The following is a 20,869-nucleotide window of genomic DNA, read 5'->3' as shown; positions in this document are numbered from 1 at the left end:
AGAATGTGTCCAGGGTTTCTGAGGTAGCCATCAAACTTTGTGAGATTGAAGGCAAAGTGCTCCATTTCACTGTGTGATCCTCTATTGCCTTTTGCCTCTTCGATTGAACAAAATTTAAAGAGAGAGCGAGAGAGAGCCAATGACAAACACTAAGATGATCAGAGCTAAAATGGAAAGGCCACGTACCCCAATGATGGCGTTCAGTTCTGCCATGGTCACCTGCTTGGCCCGTTCCACAGCCTGCACCACTTGTTGCTGGTGCTATAAATGAAGATCAGAAACAGAATACAATTATTTGTTTTCTGGTCAGTCAAGAACAGCTTTTCCTAACATGTCCTCTAACTTTAATTACATGCAAAACAGGATTCAGGGGGTCTCCATATTCAAATAAAAGCCCCAAGTGGTGGAAGACTAACTGTCTAGGGTACCTCTGTGTCTACAGAGCTGAGGAGTAACTGGACATCCAATTGCAGGAAACATCCCTGCACCCCCATGAAGGATGCTCACTTACAACTGATACTTTCGAGTCAGTAGTACACTGTGACCCAACATCTTCCGATATACTAACAAAATAAAACAACCCATCCCATCTGCTTTCTCTGTATCCCCTTACTCTCTGCCATCAACAAAAAATGTTTTGAAAATATTTCCTATAAGCAATTATTTTTAAGTTTCCACCTGGTATTTGCTAGAGAAGACACTAGAAGGACACACAGACTTCAATGTTTATGTTTCTTCTGTAAACATGAAAAAGTGCTCATATTTTTACTTCTGTCAGGAAGGGCTGCATATTTAAAAGATATTAAAAATGTACAACTCTTGCCAGCAGTAAAGTTTAAGGACTTCAGGTATTTATTTTAAATGCAATAGGAAAACTAAAATCCTCAAGTTATTTTTCTTTTGAAAACTTAGGATGGAGAGTATAGGAAAATCCCTCTGACCACGATTCAATTCTAAAGAGAAAGAGCAATATCTGATTTTAGTAATTTTTCTAATATAAGAAAAGCTAAATGGCACAGAAGTCTCTGCCTGGAGGCACTCATACCTGGACATACAGAAGTACTTATATAAGTACCCTCAAAATGTAAATATTATTCCCAACTAAATACACTTGAACACTCTAGTACATACTCAATTCAGTCTAACATAGGTCTTTTCTGTACATTTTTCAACTCGGTTTAGTAAATGAAGAGCCAAAGAGACTGTGCTATGAAACAGGTACCCCTCTGTGTGGCTGGGCAGAGTCTTCTTTTGGTTGATTCCAATTGAGAAATGTACTAATTTCACTACTGATCTGAAATACACATCAAGCTCAGCTATCATATTACTTAATGCACAGAAAGAACAAGGCCATCAGTTATATGTGACCTACCTAATACTACATTCCAAAGTCCCCAAATACACAGTTACTGGGATAAACCTGGTGACCACTACTTCCATCTCCCAGCTGTGTAGGGTGTTAGTGGGGGAGGTGATGTGGGAAAGGAAACGGCTTTAGTTTATCTACATGCAGGGTCTTCACCCTTGATTTCCTAATCTTTATTTCATGCCCATGAATAAAGAAAAGAAAATTGTCAAATAATACATCAGTGCATTATACCTTGATTCTTTTAATTGCAAGTTTATTTCCAAACAAGAGCTTCAGAAGCAATCCCCCAAATCTTGATAGATATTTCCATCCATCTTTATAATAAAATATTTGCCTAAGTGAAATAATTCACTTTCCTCTTTCTCTGAAAGTAAAAATGCTAAAGATTCATGAAAACACCAGAGGGAACAGAGAGGCATAGGTAATAAAAATGGCCAATCATAGTTATTCTCCTCTGAAGACTACCTGACCATATCATATATGTTTACTGAACAGCTTCCATGTACCAAGCAGAGAGCTCATATTTAGATTTAGGACAAATCTGGTTGTCAGCACAGTGAAAACTAGCAGCACTTGGAAAGTTAAAAAAACAAACAAAACCCTGCAGAAGATCTTGGGAATCAGCTAATACGCAAAGTGAATTTATGGACAAAAATTTTTATGGCATTTTCCACCTTTAACTTTACAACACTCAACAATGGCTGCTCAAAACTTCCAAGAAACTGAAAGCCAAAGGAATATATGTACACTTATCCAACAAGCATCTCATTCCATTCATGCACCCATTTGTTAAACTCAAGTTTTTAAAAGCTCTTACCCTGTGACATTTCTTAAACACTTCCATATAACTGAAATATCTTCTCCTTCACATTAAGTATTCAAAGAACAGTTCCATGAGAGAGAGATGCAGAAAATACATCTAGTTAGGGCCTTTCTACCATGAAGATCACTCAACTCTTGCTTCATAAACTGGATTCCAACTGCCAAGATGAGCAAAGATGCCTTAGGCAGTGGGGATATCTTTCTGACTTGGCATTAAAATCAGGTACATTTACTAAGAAAACCAGAAACACACCAGTGAACCGTAACACTGACATCAGATGGTTTTATAGAAACTCGTGCTAAAAAGCTAAAATGACAATGGAAGTCATGATTCAGCTCCTTCCTTTTCTATCATGGCAATGGCCATGGGCTAATACCACAACTGAACTTTACCTGTAGTTCAGGATCTTACTCCCTATTTCTGCTTACAACTGTGAATCATGTGGCACTTAAGGACTTTTTCAACAGGAACTCCCTAAGACAAAGAATGCATCCTCCCCTGTGAGTTCTGAAAGCACCAGAAACACTCCGACATTGCTCAGTCAGCCACACAGTAACTCTCACACCCTGAAGCAGCAGCAGGAAGGGCAAATGATCATAAAAGAATGAACACTGGAGGAAGAAAACCCAAAATACTCTTCAACAAGTGCACCCAAAGAGGCATTGTTTTTCCATTTTCAAATTTTAACATATAAGCTCTCTGGCTCAGAAGATACAGCAAGTTTCCACATCTTCTTAGAACCGTGATGGCTTTCCCATTATGTCTGCCCTCTCTTCCTCTTCTCTTCCCCTTCCCCATCTGCTCCTCTCCTCCCACTCCACCCACATCTCATTTCCTCTCCCACTTCCTGCCGATCTCCTCGGTGGCCTCACCACAAGTGGTGACAGCCACTCTAGCCCCAGTAAATCTGCAGGAGGAAGAGAAGAGTCCTGTGACCAGTCTCACTGCTCAAGCTGCTCACTCAGATACAAACTTCCAGTCTGAACTTTTATCAGTATCACCAAGTAAGGAGCCACTAGGAATGTATTAATAAGCCACAAGTCTCTGCGAGAGGAGCCTCCAACTGAGATTTGGAAGAGGCAAAAAAAAAAGGGGGGGGGACTCAGATATTTTTTCTTTAAAATACTGTGGTTTATCATTTTCTAAAAAAATCCCAAAACCAAACAAACAAACAAAAATACCTTGATTCTGATTATGGCTGTACAACTCTGGAAATTTACTAAAAATTACTGAATTGCACACCTAAAATGATTTTTATGATGTGTAAATTACATCTCAATAAAATACTGTGATTTACGGCATACATGCATGGTTGTAAAAAAGGACTAGTAAAATGAAACTCTACACATTAAATCACTTGCCTACTTACTTTCATCATCATAAAATTACCTTTTGCACTTAATCAGTTAAAGTACTGAAAACATTTTTTCCTACAAGAAAGAGACTAAAACAATATAAGCTTATGATAAGTTCAATAAAGCCTACTGAAAATCAGGCATTTACAAACCACTAGAATATATATTCATTATATGTTGAACATATGTTTTTCAGAGGGCACTATTAGGACAATACCTGCCATGGCAATACTTTGGGGCATGGCAATAAAAAATTTAAAAATCTAAAAAAAAACTTTAATTTAAAAAAACCACATCACAACTTAAGATTTTTTTTTTTTTAAATATCTCTCTTTTTGATAGGGGTAGTAAGGACAGATATGTACAAGGAACTAGGTTTCTTCTCCAGATATGCAGAGATGCAAAAGTGAGCAAGAGATAATGCCACTCCCCACCCCCCATCCCGCGCCGTATCTTCCACAGGTGGCAGGGTGGTAAAAAATCTGCCTGCCAATGCAAGAGACTCAGGAGACGCAGGTCCGAGCCCTGGGTCAGGAAGATCCCATGAAATAGGAAATGGCAACCCACTCCAGTATTCTGACCTGGAAAATCCCATGGACAAAGAAGCCTGGAGGGCTAGAGTCCATGGGGTCGCAAAGAGTTGGATATGACTGAGCACGCGCACACACACACACACATCATGTCCCTCCCCCCCCCACACACAATTCACACAGAGCATCTTATAATACAAGAATTTAAACTACAAGGGACAATTATTAGCAGGAATAGTCAGCACAGTTCCTGAGGCAACAAGGAAAGGTTTTGTTTTCTTATTCATTCATTCATTTATTAAGCACCTACTATGTGTCAAGCACTGTGATAGGAACCAAAATTAATGAACAAGACAGTGAATACTCAAGAGGTTTTGTAATTACAATTGCAGGAGAGTTTCCACAAAGATGACGACAGGATGCTACACAATTCCTCATCAGAGCAACAGCTAATCAAACCTTAGAGCTGTAGGAAGATTCTTTAAGGAAGTGGACCTAACAACTGAGACTAGGAGAATGGGCAGGGGTTCTGTGAGTAAAAAGCAAGGAGAAAGGAAGCGGAGGCAGAGGGAACAGCTTGGATAAGGTCCTGAAGTATAAAGAAGCTTGTCTATCAAGTAACAGAAAGAATGTGTGGCTGCAGAAGGATGGTGGAGGAGGGGACAAAGTTGGAGAGATAAGGCAAGGTAGGATTCTGAAGCCCTTCCTGGGCATAGCAAAGACACACATGGAAAACTCTTTCAAATGGAAGAGGTATTCACAAAAAGGACAACAAAAGTAGGCATGTGAAGTCATCTGAGTATGGGGCAGGCATACTCCACAGAACCACATACCAGTGGGTAGTGAACTCTGAGAGGCAGGAGGAGGCCAAACAGTGAAAAGCTTTGCATGACAGGCAAAGAAGCTGGACTTTACCCTGGGAAGATACTTCTTATTTAAAATTTTTAAGCCACTGAGTGCTATCAGTTCTGCATTTTAGTCAGATGGATCCGGTAATAGTGAAGAAGCTGAATGGCAGGGGGTGAACCAGATTAGGAGAGAGTTAATACAATATTCTAGGGGAAAGATACTGGGGCCTGAACTCACAACCTCATGCACAAAGCTTTATCCATTTGGGGGCAATGGGCTCTATTATTGAGTAGAAATCGACCTCCCTGTAACTTCTTCCCACCCAATTTGCCTCTAATTTCTCTTCCACAGTAGTGCACCTCAAAGATTTGAAAATGGCAAGATGCATGTTGTCGATTTTCTCCATTCCAGGCTAAACATCTCGAGGTCACTGTCTCTCAGAGACCCATCCTTCTAGATACTCCTCTGGTTGTGCCCAACATGCCCATCCAGACTCAAGTGGATCCTGAGCAGATCAAACCCCAGTAAAAGTATCACTCCATGCCTATTAAGTCAGACTAAAACCCACTGAGCCTTTTTTAGCAGTTTACTAACACAAATAAGCTTTAAATTTAACCAAAACCCTTCTAGTCAATCTTTCCTAAATATTATTCCAAGAAATGTTAGTCTCCTAAGAAATTAGGTATTACTTACACAAAACAAAATTTTAAAACTCACAAGATTTAATTCAGCTAACACCAGGCAAACTGCTCATCTGCTCAGTTTCAAATCTCAAAAGAGGGCAAATACGTATGCAGGCTTTTCCAAACAATTTTGGCTGTGGAACTTTGGCTCTCGGGACACACTTTGGAAACTGTCGCCTGTGTCTTTCTCGTACTGACCACGTAGACTTGTCTTCTTCATTCTCACTCACATGCAGGCAGGGCGTTCTTTACTGATATGTCCAATAAGCTCTACAGGTCCAGAGCCTTCCAACACAAAACTCTGCAATGTTGGAAATGTTCTAATATGTGCTGTAGTGACTAGCCACATATGGGTGGATACTGAGCACCTGAAACATGACTACTGTGACTGAGAAACTGAGTTTTTAACAATATTTAACTTTGAAAAGTCAAAGTGAAAGCATTAGTCACTCAAGTCATGTGCATTCTCTGTGACCCCCATGGAATGTAGCCCTCCAAGCTCCTCTATCCAAGGGATTCTCCAGGCAAGAATACTGGAGTGGACTGCCATTCTCTTCTCCAGGGGAACTTCCCGACCCAGGGATCAAACCTGGGTCTCTCACATTGTAGACAGATTACTTACTATCTGAGCCACAAAGCCACTCATATTTAACCTTAATTTAAATCTAGATAGCCACTTATGGCTATGGCTACTATACTGGACAATGCAGCTCGAACCTAAGGTACCTTAAAGCTTAGGTCCAGTAATAATCCAACTGTTACCTAACAAAAAGTCAAAGAAATGAGTCAGGTTCTCATATATGCACCAATTTTCTTGGACACATATTGATAAGAGTTGGCACTGCTGCCTTTGGAAGGAGGCCCACATTTGATTAAGTGCGTTCAAAATAATGATTTATTTTTCTTTTTCTTATTAATATTCACAGATGCAAGGCAAAAAAGCATACAGAAAAAAAGTTCTCCCTCTTGAGAACCATCCTTCACTTCCTAAGGGGAAGCAGGTTATGATGCTACCATAAGGATCTCACCAAGTATCCAACTGTCAATCAAAATACACGACCACACACAACAAGCCAATTAGTCAACCATGGAACATGGGACAGGATTATGCTCTCTGATGCCTCACTCAGTGTTGTAAGAAAAAATGTTTTAAATGAAAGGTTGCCCAATGTAAAAAGTAGAAAACTGGTCCAAATCCTCTAAAGCCCCAATCCAGGTGTATTAGTCATTTTCAGACATTCCTTAGACACACAGCACTGTCACAACACATTACCAACACTGATAAAATGGCAGTGAGTGCGAAGCAGACGTGTCCAGTGAAGGTTGCCAGCACTTAATGTATGATCTCAGAAGATGGTCTTACAGGTGTCACTGCATACTTATCAGGGGATCTCTGGTGATTTCAGCCAAGCTCTCCTACATCAAACCATGTTATCCACAAGCCATTGATTCCTTACAAAGTTAACAAGGGATAAGACAAGTTAACCTGGTACCATTACGAGGCGAGAACACTGCCACCGGTGCATGTAACCACTGCATTTTGCTCATTTCCTCCCTAAGGCACAATATGAAAGTGACTGATCACATTTTTCAACTTTTATTTTACAATTATTCTATACATGCAAAATGCAGTTCAGAGTAATTCAGTATCATGTTAAGCTGGGTGCCAAAAAAAAAAAACCAGCACTACACATACAACCATACCTCATAGCATAGTGAAAGGTTTTTCATCAAATTAAAAGGACCAAATTTATGGAAAGCAGAAATACGAAACAAATTCACGTGTCATTTGATTTGACTGGCTATCTTAGCCTACTGGAACTTAAATGAACAGTATCAGTACTATACAATTGTAATTACTATATAATTGTGTATTATTTTCTACTATTTAAATGCAAGGTAGACCACCTAAATAAACCTATAGCATTCTGGAGAAAACACAACTACTTGGTAATACCACTCGTTAGAAAAGCTAACAAGGAAATAAAAAGTTTTGAGTTAAAATTTGCCCCCAAAAGCATTCCAGTTGGAATGTTCCTTTTTGTTTAGATAAATATAAGAATAAAAGTAAAAAGGCTTAAAATTTTTACTTTTAAAAATTCTAATGATCAGAGAGCTTTTTTGTTCAAATGTGTTCAAAATAATGATTTGAATTTTTTTTTTTTCCAAGTTAATATTCACAGATGCAAGGCCAAAAGAGCTGCTCACTCCAATCTGGGCTCCTCCACAGCCTCCAAAAAGCCTGCTTTCTGCTTAAAGAACTCAAGGAATAAAAAACCTTAGCAAAGGAATTGCAGAGGTCTAGAGGAGGAGGGTAATATTCATATCCTTGGCACTGAATGCCCTAGAAACAAGTTGTAACAACCTGTCGAAAACAAGGTTAAAGATGAATAATGCCATTTCTCCAAATCTAACGATGACCATGGTTTACTAAATGGGAATAAGGAAGCCACTGGTCCTAAGGAACCACTTCCTGTTCTTTCACCCTGTCCAGTAAGGTACAAACATACCTTTCAGGTTACTTCAGGCTGTGGATGCAAATGGCTTGAAGTCCAAGACACTAAAATCGATCAAATTTGATGCTGCAAAACAATCAACTTGAGCTACTTTTTCTGAGATGTCTTAAAATTCTACAACCAAGAATGATTTACCCCATTTATTTTCCATGATTTGGAGGGGAAGGAAACTGTCAAAAAATTTTGATCCCATCTTCTCCAGCTCAAGGACAAGATGTATGCACAAGAGTATTTCTGAGACAGACGAGGGGTATGTCTGAGAGAGACATAATTTAAGGGCTCAGAAATGTTCCACTTATCAGAAGCGATTTCCTTAACAACAACTTTTCCAGTTTCAAGCAGCATTTTCCTTCCAGCAAGGCTACTATAAAATATGGCAGGCCTATGAGTGACCTCCTATATCCCATTCTTCAATTGAGAGGTGTCTTCACAAGTCTCTGTGCTTTTTATAAAGTATGGGCATAAACACGGAATGTGCATCTAGATCTAGACAGCCCACAGGGTCCATCACTGTTCATGTCAGGTTCTTTTTCACCCTCTGTGGATGTATGAATGATAAACAATACTTGATGGGTGACTCTTTTCCCTACAGTTTAGACCCTGGAGGAGATTTCTATAACAAGAACTATGCATTATTTTATCTTTTATGTTATTGCTAAAATATGGTTTGTGCTGATTATATAGTCAGAGCTAAAGTTTGTAACAAACACATATCACTGGCTCAATATGACTTCCCTTCAAATCAACACTGGCAATAATAATAATGCTATTTTATGCATAGCACTGTATCTAGAAACACTTGCTAGCTGTCTCCTGAAATCCTTTCTCTTTCGTTAGTTTAAGTTTTAGGTGGGCATACTCAGGTAGGACTACACTTCCAAGTCTCCCTTGCAACTAGCTATGGGCACGTAACTAGGCATTGGCCATTGCAAAGTGAGCACAAATGGGAGCAGCATTCACATAATGTCCTTAAAAAAGAGAAAGCACATATCCTGTCTCATCCTTCCTGCTGGCTATGGGGAGGACATGATGGTACGAGCATGATGAACATCAATACAGAAGGAATTTTGACTTTACAATATTGTGGAGTCACCAAATTAGCTACAGGTGCTTCTATGCAAACTGTTATTTGAGAGGAAAACAAACTTGCCCACATCACTGTTCCTTTAGTCTCTTTAACAGCAGCCTGATACCCAGCTAGGTCTTTTACATGGTCATTAGTCCTCATATAGCAACCCTGCAGTACAGGTGTCCCACTTTTCAGATGAGAAAACTTCAATCCAAAAAAAATAAAAGTATTGTGTTCAACATGATAAAAGAAGCAAGTGACTAAGCCAGGATCTGGTCCCAAGTCTGCCTGACCTTGGGCTCTTAGTACACAGCTTCATGCATAATCTAATTCTTTCAATGAACTCCGCTCCTTATTAGGGGAGCAGCAAGTTTCTGAAAAATACAAACGTTACTCTAGGTAAAGAAAACTTTCAACTATCACATAATATATTACCATCTACTGACCTACAGTCTATTAGGGGTTTGAAGTTCTCAAGTGTCTTAAGATCACCTGTTGGTCACCATGAAACATACTCTATAACCATCTCAAAAATAAACTATTCCATTTTATAACCCAAGGGGGGGAAGTCCAAGAAGCACAAATGTCTTCTAAGTAAGATCCTTAGCTAGTGCCCAATATTTACTTAATGCTTAATCTAATAGGGTAAGATAATACTTACTGGTTTTCCAAAAAATATCCCGTTCTGAAAGATGGTATTCCCTCTGTTCTGAAAGACGGTCTGTGTGGAGCTAGCCACCCACTGCTGAAAGCAGCCCCTGGAGCTACAGGCCTAGCTCACCTCACAGGATGACTGCCAGTCAGCCCTTCTGGAAGCATTATCTTTAACTCCTCCCAGTTTTTAACCAAGTCCCACCTCTCCAAATGCCTTGGGACCCAAAATAAGCTGGAATAAAATTCATTTCCCAGGAAATGTTGAAAAGACAACTACTGGCATTTACTATCCCAAGTGCTTTACATTTTAATACATATAAACACACATTGCAAAAGGGGTTCCTCTCACCATGTATGGGAATATTACAACTCACAGAGATGAACTCTCCCAGTATAAAGCCAGTAAGAGGCAGAGTTCCTGCAAATGCCAAATTAGCAGAAACACTGTGCCCTACTGCCAGGGTGTAACAAGTGGCACAAAGTTTTCAATCTATGTTAGAATCTCCCTAAATGTATGTCCCTGGAAAGGGGGCAAGGGGACACTGGAGGTAAGTCCATACTTACAGGCATTCTTCAATTTTGCTGAGGGCTCCTAAGGTCTAAGGGTCTTCAAGCTATATCCTGAAATCGCTGATGAAAAAAGAGAGTTCATCCACAGAAACTACTTGGAAAAACAAAATTAACTTCAGCTAAGCCGGCAGGTATTTAAAACAGCCAGTCTCCCAACAGGGTTGAGAATTTTTTTTTGATAGTTCTGTGTGTAGAACACAGACACCATCCAAAATCACTGCATCTCCGGAGGTGAGCTCTACAGGTTGAACACCTTGAAGAGCTGTCGCCCTTTTGGATCTTTGCTGGCTGGGGGGAGACAGCTGTTTGCTAAATGGGAAAACTATTCTTGGGAGCTAGAAGAGAATCACCCTTGAGGCTACCTAATATGCCTCACTGAATTTTCAGCTAGTTCACAGCCTTGAGTTGTTTTAATTTATACTTTTTTCCTCTGTAAGGACATCAGAGAGGAAGATAAGCAATACTCGTTCTTCCAAAGAGCAGTGAGTAAAAGGGGAGGAGGCCTAGCTCCAGGTCCTCTTAGAAGGGAACTCACAGCTTCTCGGCTATTGCTCAGCTACTATTGCCAGTCAGCCTCAATAGCTGCTTTTTATTATGTGCCAAGCTGCACACAGACAATCCCAGGTAATCCTCACAGCAATCATATGTGCTCCATGCTATTATTAACGTCATCCTATTGATGAGGAAACTGAGGCTTAAAGAGGCAAATCACTTGCTAAAGGTCACCCAGCTTAACTAGGTTATAGTAAGCCATGCAATGTGTAACAGGGAGCCCAGCACTGGACTTAGACGTGACCGTCATCATCCCTGGCCATCTCCTGCTTATGGAACTGCCAACAGGAAGCTGATTATAGTTCCTCCTCAGCAAATGAGACCTGAAGTGAGTCAGAGAACTTCCCATTTACTACTTTGAGATTTGCCTTTTAAAGAAGAAATCTGAAGGCCACAGGATATAAAGAAGTCTTACCCATCCCCTAACGCCAAAAGAAAGTGGGAGAAAAGAGCAGCTTCAGGTAGGTGAGGACTCACTTATAGGTTTCTTGAAATCCTGATTTAAGGATCCTGTGAAGTTTTTAAGAGTTCTAAGAGATGATTACTCACTTCATGTAAACAGTTGGCAATATCTCTGGGACTCTACAAGTAGCTGTGAGTGAGGTAAGCACATCACTGAAACAGAGATGGGCTATAATTTTTTAAAGTGTTTTAGTGAAACCTAATAAGAAAATACTTTTCTCTGATGTTACATACATAGACATACTCCAAATCCTTGAGCTATAATTATACAACTTATTTCCCCCCAAAAGTCTTGCAGGTAAAACTAAATTTATTCAATAGTTGTCATCCAGTACTATATATATATTTTTTTAATTTTAGAAAATGCAGTACACTAGACACAAGCGATATTAAGCAGGTACATTAGTCAGCACATGGAAGCTAAATTAAAAATAGACTCATTTAGATGTCTGGAAATTTACCTCCTGTTCCTGGAAAACTCCAAAAAATGTCTCTAATCACTGTCCTGTAGCTTACACACTATAGTTTTCAGGGCTAGTCTTTTTTTTTCTAAATACTTTTAGAAATAAAACCACTTTTTATTTACTTTTAGTTTCATTTACTTTTTAAATAAAAATATTTCACAATGAATTCTAACACCGCAGCTGCCATCCTGGCAGCAAGACTGTCACACAGAGAGCTGGTGTTAAGAGATCAGATTAAAAGCCTTCAGTCTCAGCACCAAGTGACGCTTGCAGCCATGCAAGAGTGATTTTCCATGCCTCTGAAGAGACAGGAAATAGAATTCATCTTCCTCTAATAACCTGTCTCCTCCCCACCCTCCAGATTACAGTCCATCTGGCCTCAGGATAGAAGCGAGGAGTGTGATGCTCACAGAATGCCCAGAAGAGGAAACAAGGTGGGCAGTGTTCAGACACAAAACATCACAGAGGCCTGGAATGGACAGGAACAAACATGTCAGAGGCCCACACATTAAAGGATATACACACACCTTAGGAAACTAAAAAAGGAAAAGCCAATTAGATCCAAAGCAAGCAGAAGAGAAGACACACACAGAATCAGGACTTCGAAAACCATGACACAGGTCATTCATGACACTTGTCAAGGATTTCAACCAAGAAATGTCAAAAGTATTAGGGAAATAAATAGCAGTGAGATTATGACTCCTATCCTCCCAGCTAAAAGCAGAAAAGGAGTTGTCAGTATCTCCCTATGGCTTTTCTCCTCAGGGTACGACTTCCTGAGCCAATTAATTCCAGTCCAGTCTTGCTCAGCACCACTACCATTACACATTCTGTTCCTACTGGGCCTGCTCACACAAACAACGTAACTCACGTGGGAAAACGACCTACTGGCAAATGAGCTAGCTCCACCAACCCCCCAAGATCTCCTCCCACCTCTGAACATAACCCCACAGATCCTGCAAAAAATGCCACGGGAATAAGCTGTACTGGTAATTATGTGTAGGAGTCTGCCTGCGGAAATCTAAAATCTAACACCACCGCAAGAAAAACTCAGACTTCTCCCTCTTCCTTGGGGAACAACACCTCAGTCTGTCCATAGCACAATCGGTTACACATTCTTCCCACTGGCCATCTCCATAAAGCAGAGCTGCTTAAAGAGACAGACGCTGGTCTGGATCAGGCAAGGGGCAGCCAGGCTTCCTAAAGAAATGCAAATGGGCCCCTTTACTGCCCTTTCACCACTCCATGTAATCTGGTCAACAAGCAAATCCTGAGTAGAAATAGGTAAATGGGGATACAGTGGGTAATGGTTTTGTGGTCACAGCTAAAGGATGAGAAAGACAATACATTCTTTGTTGTTTGTGATCCACAAGAGCATTTGAATTCAGGATGTTAATTTAAGTCCACAGTTTGTGAATAGAGAGCCCCTAAAGGATATATTCCCACTGAAAGGTCATCACGGCTACTGAGATCTAACCCAATAATGACCAAATAAGAAGTCAGACAGGGATCCACATACCTCTAACACACATGCACATTCAAACACCGGCTGCATGCTAACCTCAGCGTATTCCCACCGGTGGGCAGGCAGGTGAACTGCCCTCCTGAAAAGCAACGTGACACAACCAAAGGGCAGGAGTAAAGTGCCTCGGTGCCTTCCAGCCCACGGCATTAAGGACTATGGCTGCAAGGCATACAGCTACTCCATTTATTAGCTTCTTCCTTCTCACAGCTGATCTTACCTGAGCAAATGAAGAATTCAGTAGTCCAGAAGCAAAAATTCCCTCTCCAGCAGGTGCATCCAAACTTTGTAACTACAAAGAGCGAGCAAGCAAGCAAGCAAGGGGGGGCGGGGGGGGGCCACCAGGAAGCCACAATGCAACAGAAATGATGCACCTCCTCATCCCACCCTGTGCACACCTGTGGGCAGCGTGCACATGTCCACCAGCAGGAGCAGAAGCAAGCAAGGTGAGCTGCACGCTGAGGCGTGGCAAGGTGTGAAGGCCGTGGTACTGAGAAATGAGTCCACTGAGTTCATCCTTTGTGTCTTTTCCCAAATGCACCCACTATATAAAGATTTCATCAGGTAATAAGAAGTAACTTTTGAAAAGCTGCTGGCCAAAAGTTACATTAGCTTGTTTACCATGAAAAGCCTTTCTGTTTGCTATAGCTTCTGTCAACTCTTAATGCTCAGTGACAAAAGTGTAGAACCAGCTATTGTCCTCTGGGCAATTTTTTAATCTGCCCTATTAGATGCCATTATGACAAAGTCATAATTCTGAGCAACACTACATAGTCCAATGACAGCAAAGTATTTTAACAACTAAATTTTGCTTAGCACATTAGAAAATACTCCATTATATAAAAACAACTATATTCCAATGGATGTTAATAAGGTGTGGAAGTTGGAGTGCGAACACTGTATCTTAGAAATATGCAATGCAAACACCAAGAGACAGACAAGGCCAAAGAGTCAGTTTTATCTGCAAAACCACTAAAATGGTACCTTCCAGCCCAATGCTTGAAACCACCTGCCTTACCTCTTGGGACAGGAAAGGAATGACTTGTGCACAGATAGCGTTCAGCCTCTTGACAATCTCTGCCTGCAAAAAAAAAAGAAAAAGAAAAAAAAAGGAAAGGAAAGCAATAAAGAGAACAGTCAGCTGGTTACAAATTCCCAAAATATTAGCAGGATGATATTAAAACACACTTTATATTCTGGCAGGCGTACTTCCTAAGGAAGAGGCAAACTATCATCAGCAAGCCCATTAGAAGGAGGCAGTGACAACAGTGCCACGTTAATACCACAATTTATTAACCAGCATTCATCTTAAAAAGTCAATCTTCAAGCAGCAGGACAACATAAAGAGGAATTTAATTTTCACGACTGGAAATCTGTTTTCAAAAGCGTTTAACAGGACCCTTATTCATTCTATGTGGTTCTTTATAAAACCTTGTCTTTGAGTTTAGATGGTAAAGATACATCCTTCCCTACACCCCAACTTTTCTCAATAACTCACTGGACTTCTACATTTGTGGCCTTTGCTTTAAACATCAGCACTGGGATTTCATGATCAAGTCTCCAACCTTCCAAAAGAACAGCACCCAACCCACCTACACGACCTAATTAATTCAGATCCTTAGTTATACACTGCTGGGAAATGCTATGTTTTCCTCAACCATTAAAATTTCCAAATATGTCCCATCAGGGTTTTCAGTATGCAAAAAAGCAATTGTTTATATATGGAGACTAACCTTGGGAACATTAATTACCACTGTACTATAGACCTGCAAAAGTCCCAATAATGTCAGATAATAGTTTATTCTCTATTGATTTTGTAAGTGTTCAAATTTTAGACAAATAGCATGCTACAGTAAGTTAAAAATAAAAAAGAAATACCAATACATTTTCTATAAAAAGCTACCCAGAGCTTCACTGATCTTCATCTTAATTTGTATTAGCAGACAGCTCCTTATATAGTTTAGTAACATGTAGACACAGGGTTTTTATACACATACAGGCAAAAATTTTTCCCAGTTTTATTGAGATATAATTGACATACAGCACTCTATAAGGTTAAGGTGTACAGCATAATGATTTGACTTACATAAACTGTGAAAAGATGACTGCAGTTAAGTTCAGTTAACATCTATCAAAATAGCTTATTTTTTAATGACAGAGTAGGGAAAAGGAGAGGCAAGAACTGATGGGAGACAGAAAACAAAAAGCAATTACTATCCTTGAGACATTCTTAACATAAATTCCATCCACAGTCAGTTCCTCATTTTATAAGAGGACAAAAATTCTCCTTTTCTTGCTAAGTCATAACCAGAATGACAGCGACACTCTACTTGTGCAATCTAGATTTCCTTCTTTCCTCAGCAACCTTTTTGACTTTGTGGCTATGCGATCTTTTAAATACTTGCACCTTAAAAACTTTGCCAGCCAAGAGAAAACACAAATTCACCATGAAGTTTCGGACCTCAGCTTTCCATTCCAGCCTGCATTCCTAACAGGATGGACAAAAACCCAGCACCAATAAGCAGCAGTGAATAAGGACCCAACTGTGCTGACCTGATTTAATTTACTGCCCTGGCCCCGTGGAGCATTTAGCTATCCTTTAAGAATGCTTAAACCACCATGAAAAGCTGCAGTGGGAATCACCAAACCACTCTCCACCTGGATGAACATACCACAGTGGTTATAGGGTGAAATTCCAGCGCGAGCTGAGAAAATAGAGTAGCATTCACCAGACTGAAAGCACTAGTCTCAGAGGCATTTGGTTGTTAAGCTTTTTGTAGGGAGAGGTGGAGGGGGAGAGAATAAAAGATAATGAGACACTTTGGGGCAGACCAAACTGATGATTCTAATGCTCAGAACCATCTGCCAAGCATATTTTCCTCATTATGTTGTTTACATAAATAAAATAGTCCCTTGCTAGGAGGGTTGAAAAATGTGTGGGCACATAAGAAAACTGAGTTCTTTAGTTTGCCTACATAATCTAGGCAATAAAAACTACTCTAAGGAAACTCACTCATCTGGCAAAATAAAAACCAAGAAGTATTTATTTTGCTCCTTTAATTTGGGGCCGAGGCTATGTTAAGCCTGAGCAACTATGAAAAAGCAAATCTACACTTCCTCAAAAATAAATGTAGACAAGTCAGAAAGTCCTTTTATTGATTCATGTATGTTAACACACATACACAACAGAACGGGGGGTGGCGGGGGCAGAAACCTTCCAAACTTTGTCTTTAAAGGTCTCTTTTTGTCTAAAAGACTTCTTAATTTCTCTAAGTTGTCACGCCAATGGATCTTCCTGGTCTGGCTAATTGGCATCAGGGGGGTTGGATGCGTGTGTGTGATTTCATAAAATTAAGCAGGTCATTCCTCACTTTGAAAGCTAAAGTTGCCTCGGAAACACTGCTGCTTCCATGGTCATCTCATTTTGCCTCTTTTGTCCCATAGGACCCAGCTTTAGGGAGGCATCATTTATTTACAGGCCTTTCCACTAGGCTTCACCGATCAGCCAATAATACTGTGGACACACACTTCTAATGGCCTATGTTTTGAAACTGAGTCTAATTTAATGGCGTGGGGCCCAAACTCCTTTTCCAGCACAGCCATTAAAGGATGTAGGTTATTGCTGTTGTCACCATTGATATTTGTCATTGTAATGTAATTAGGGCCCTAAAATGATGCATTACAGCCCTTGGCACAGCTTCTATTAAAATCTTTTCTTCTGCTCACTGAACTGCGACCTGCTTTCTGATGAATAACAGACAGACAGCTTTAGGGTAAGGAGCAGATTCATCAAAGAAGTATTTTTCAGCTTTGCGGAAAGAAAGGGAGTTGGGGGGCGGGGGGCGGGGAGGCAACCTAGGAGGAAAAGCACCAGGGGAGGAAAAGCCACAATACACATTTGAATTTCATCTGACCACTTGAAATTCTGATTGCATCTGAAGAATCTTGCTTAGACAATATATTCCCAGTCTTTGAATCTCATGGTTAATCAGGGCTCTAATCTGCTATCCATCAGCCTACGCCAGCACTGTAGCTTCCAATCAAATTTACAGGTGAAGCGGCTCATGCATCCCTAAGCAAGTCCATTCACAGATAGCCCATTTAAATGGGCAGAGATTCTGAAATACTGCTGTGGGGCTTTCTAGATGTTATCATGGTATTCAGTGCTTTATGGAACTGCTAACTATCGCCTTCAGATGCCCATGATATTCCAAAACAGCATTAATAGCCTCCATAAAAGAACAATTGCTCATGCCAAAATATAACAAAATTATTGTTTTTGCAGCCATAGTTTGTCAAATACATTAACAATTCTGACACTTTTATTACAACTTCCTCAATCCATCAAGATATTCATTTTTTTTAAAATTCCACACATATTTTCCTACCCTCAATTCACTACCATTCTATCTCCCCTTCCTATAATTTTCCACCTTTATGCCACCCTCCAATAAGAACCAACAAAAACAATGACCATCCCACTAAAAAAAAAAACACAAAGACCTGTTTGCACACAATTTTTTAGGAAAAGGCAACTTAACAAAAAGGGCGTTCTATGAAAGTCCCTTGGTTACGCACTTGACACCTGGCACATGAATTCTGACAGGCTAACTAACCCCCCAAAGTGGTGATGGCCAGTAGACTGGCAGAATGACCAGTTGGTAATGAAACAGAAAAACACTGAGAAAAACCATTTATTCCCTTTTTCTTCACACTCCCAACTCAAAAATCATTGCAAAATTTATTAACTACCTTGCATCACGGGAAAGCAATGTTATGCACTGAAAAGAATGTCATAATTCAATCCCTTAAAATGTATCAAATACTAAAACACATATCACATAAGTTCTTTATTGCTTGTAACAAATTACACTAGTTATTTAAGACAAAAAACTAGTTAAGCCTACACTTGAACTGAATTACATCCCCTCAAATCGTCCTAATATAGTAAAATATTTAATTCTTATTTTGATTATTTCTGCCCATGATTTCCTTAAAAAAGTAAATTTTATTTTAATGACATAATAAACAAGAGAAAGTACAGATTACTTTATCAAAGACATGCATCAAAAGTAACGGTTTAAAAAAATGTTTGTGTTTTTGTTCTCTCATCAAAATAGGAACAATACTACTATATAGTATTGTTGAAGTAAAACAGAATAACAAAACAATACTATTTCGGTAGCCAATGGTGTGAGAGGGAGGTGTAAAAAAACAATTATAGTTTCAGGAAAACATTCTCAAAGAGTAACATTTCACAATTAATTTGTTTTTATACAGCAGTTTCTCTGCCAAAAAAATTTAAGATGAATCTATTTATTGTATTGTTTATCAAGAACATACTCCACATACATAAACACAAAAAAACTGAAAAAAAAATTCCCACTTATTCTGTCTGAAATGCTTTCCAGAATAAGTACAAATAAATCCAACTCTCTCCTTCAAGCCCCTTTTACTACTATAGAACCAAGACTATTTTTTTTAATTTCAATCAGAAAATAAATTACCTTGATTTGTTATTGATTTGTTCTAAATTATTTGAGAAACAGTACAATTTCTGGAACTGATCCTGCCTGTCCACAGATTAAAGTCAGAAGACTAAAGAGAAATTCTTCCCAACTTAGTAAACATAGGAAAAAATATGAGTTGTAGTATCCCTCTAAACTGACAAGAAGTGTTTATCTTGTTATCAAACTCAACTATACAAAAGAGGTAAGAGCATGTTAATAAATAAAATTAACTGTATTCTTTTAAAGCCAGACTGGAATAAGACTTAGAGATTTAGATCGAAGATACTGTCAGAATTGCCAGCAAGCTGATAAACCAGATGCATACAGGTGATTATCTTGAATAAAATATTTTATACTGCTCAATAAAGCAATATAATGAAGTAGTAACATTGTAAGAATCAATTTAACAGCACATCTATGAGTTCCCTAAAGGACTGATTCAAACTAAGAAGACTTTTTTTTTCCTGCAAAGTGTTAAGACAATTGTAAAAGCTCTCATCATTCTACTTCTTCTACAAGAAAGAGGTACTATATAGAAGTACTCAATTATATTACCTTGAATGATATGAAAGTGCCAATAATCAAGTATTTTTTGTTCACTCCCCTCCCCTAGGGAGTAGCAATGAGTCTATTAATTGTAATAACTCAAGCAAGGTCAGTTTGCTTTGTGTTTTGAACCCAAGTTTATGCCACTTACTGCACGCTAAGTGTACTTTTAAAGTACCCAGCGAGCAGTTACCTGCATACACTGAGATTCCCCTTTCCTTAGTTCTAACAAGATAAATGGGTGTGGTGCTAGTGCAGGAACACATGGGATGATGTCTTTCCCAGAGAGTATCACAGAATGCCTACATTTCATGAAACTCTTCCCATCTGTCCCCAAAGGTGGAGCTGTATTTCACTGATGCATTTCTGCAAGAGTTAAAAAAAAAGTGCCCCATGCATGAGCTTTCTAGAAGGTCTTTAAGGGAATTACCAGACATTTGCTTGTCCTACTAACATCTTCTGGGCTCTGGTTATTGTATTTAAACACTGTTCCTAATGGGATGAGGGATAGTTTATCAAGGTTGAGAATGACGACAATCATTTTGCCAGACAGACATCCAATTACTCCCACAAGGTCAAATCATTTCAGTTCTCAAGTCTGAAAAATACTGGAACCAATGGGAAGGTCATACTCAGCTCTACCAGAGGGGTGGGGCAATGACCAGCCTTCACAGAATCAGGTGGAACTGGTCAGAGACCTGATGACTGAGTCCAGAGACACTCAAGTTCTGCTCGTGCTCATTTCCTCTGCATTCGTGGGCCAGCATATCACACAGCAAGACCTGCCAGCTATTTTCTGATGTCTCTTGTGTCTCACTTACTCTGTCTTCTTTTTTTTTTGCCCTACTCTTTCCCACTGACATAAACGTACAGGTGCCTTGAATGTGGACTTACGATTAAGCATTTTCATTCTTGGTAATAGTGAAAGGGACAAACATTCCTTGTGCCCACAGTAGGAGAGGATCAGTCAGTTCAGTTCAGTCGCTCCGTCGTGTCCAACTCATTGAGACCCCAAGTTCTAAAGTATGCCAGGAATCCCTGTCCTTCACCATCTCCCAGAGCTTGCTCAAACTCATGTCCATCAAGTCGGTGAAGCCATCCAACCATCTCATCCTCTGTCATTCCCTTCCCCTGCCGCCTTCAATCTTTCCCAGCATCAGAGTGTCTTTTCCAATGAGTCAGTTCTTCACAACAGGTGGCCAAAGTATTGGAGCTTCAGCTTCAACATCAGTCCTGCCAATGAATGTTCAGGACTCATTTCCTTTAGGATTAATTGGTTTGATCTCCTTGCAGTCCAAGGGACTCTCAAGAGTCTTCTCTAACACCACAGTTCAAAAGCATCAATTCTTCAGCGCTCAGCTTTCTTTATAGTTCAACTCTCACATCTATACATGA

At 39.6% G+C, this 20,869-nt stretch overlaps 1 protein-coding gene across 37 annotated transcripts in view; it reads right to left on the bottom strand.

The window, feature by feature from the left end:
* The window catches only part of TLE4 (TLE family member 4, transcriptional corepressor), a 275,661-nt gene that overhangs the window by 220,584 nt on the left and 34,208 nt on the right, over positions 1-20,869 (bottom strand). For 25 of the 37 annotated variants that reach the window (XR_014058552.1, XR_014058551.1, XR_014058563.1 and 22 more), the window contains 2 exons: positions 14,437-14,499; positions 187-261 (listed from right to left, as the gene is read on the bottom strand). Coding sequence is in view for 23 of the 37 variants with exons in the window: in XM_081506144.1 (XP_081362270.1) it covers positions 187-261; positions 14,437-14,499 (138 nt within the window). In the remaining 14 variants the exon portion in view is untranslated. Of the gene's footprint in view, positions 1-179; positions 262-14,436; positions 14,500-20,869 lie in introns of all 37 variants that reach the window. The other 12 variants (XR_014058565.1, XR_014058567.1, XM_081506265.1 and 9 more) reach the window with 3 other exon arrangements.

Source organism: Giraffa tippelskirchi, chromosome 1, assembly GCF_054371585.1.
Source record: "Giraffa tippelskirchi isolate mGirTip1 chromosome 1, T2T-mGirTip1v1.2.pri, whole genome shotgun sequence".
NCBI lineage: Eukaryota > Metazoa > Chordata > Mammalia > Artiodactyla > Giraffidae > Giraffa > Giraffa tippelskirchi.
Note: the sequence above shows the minus strand (reverse complement) of the source record. Positions and strands in the feature narration are given on the sequence as shown.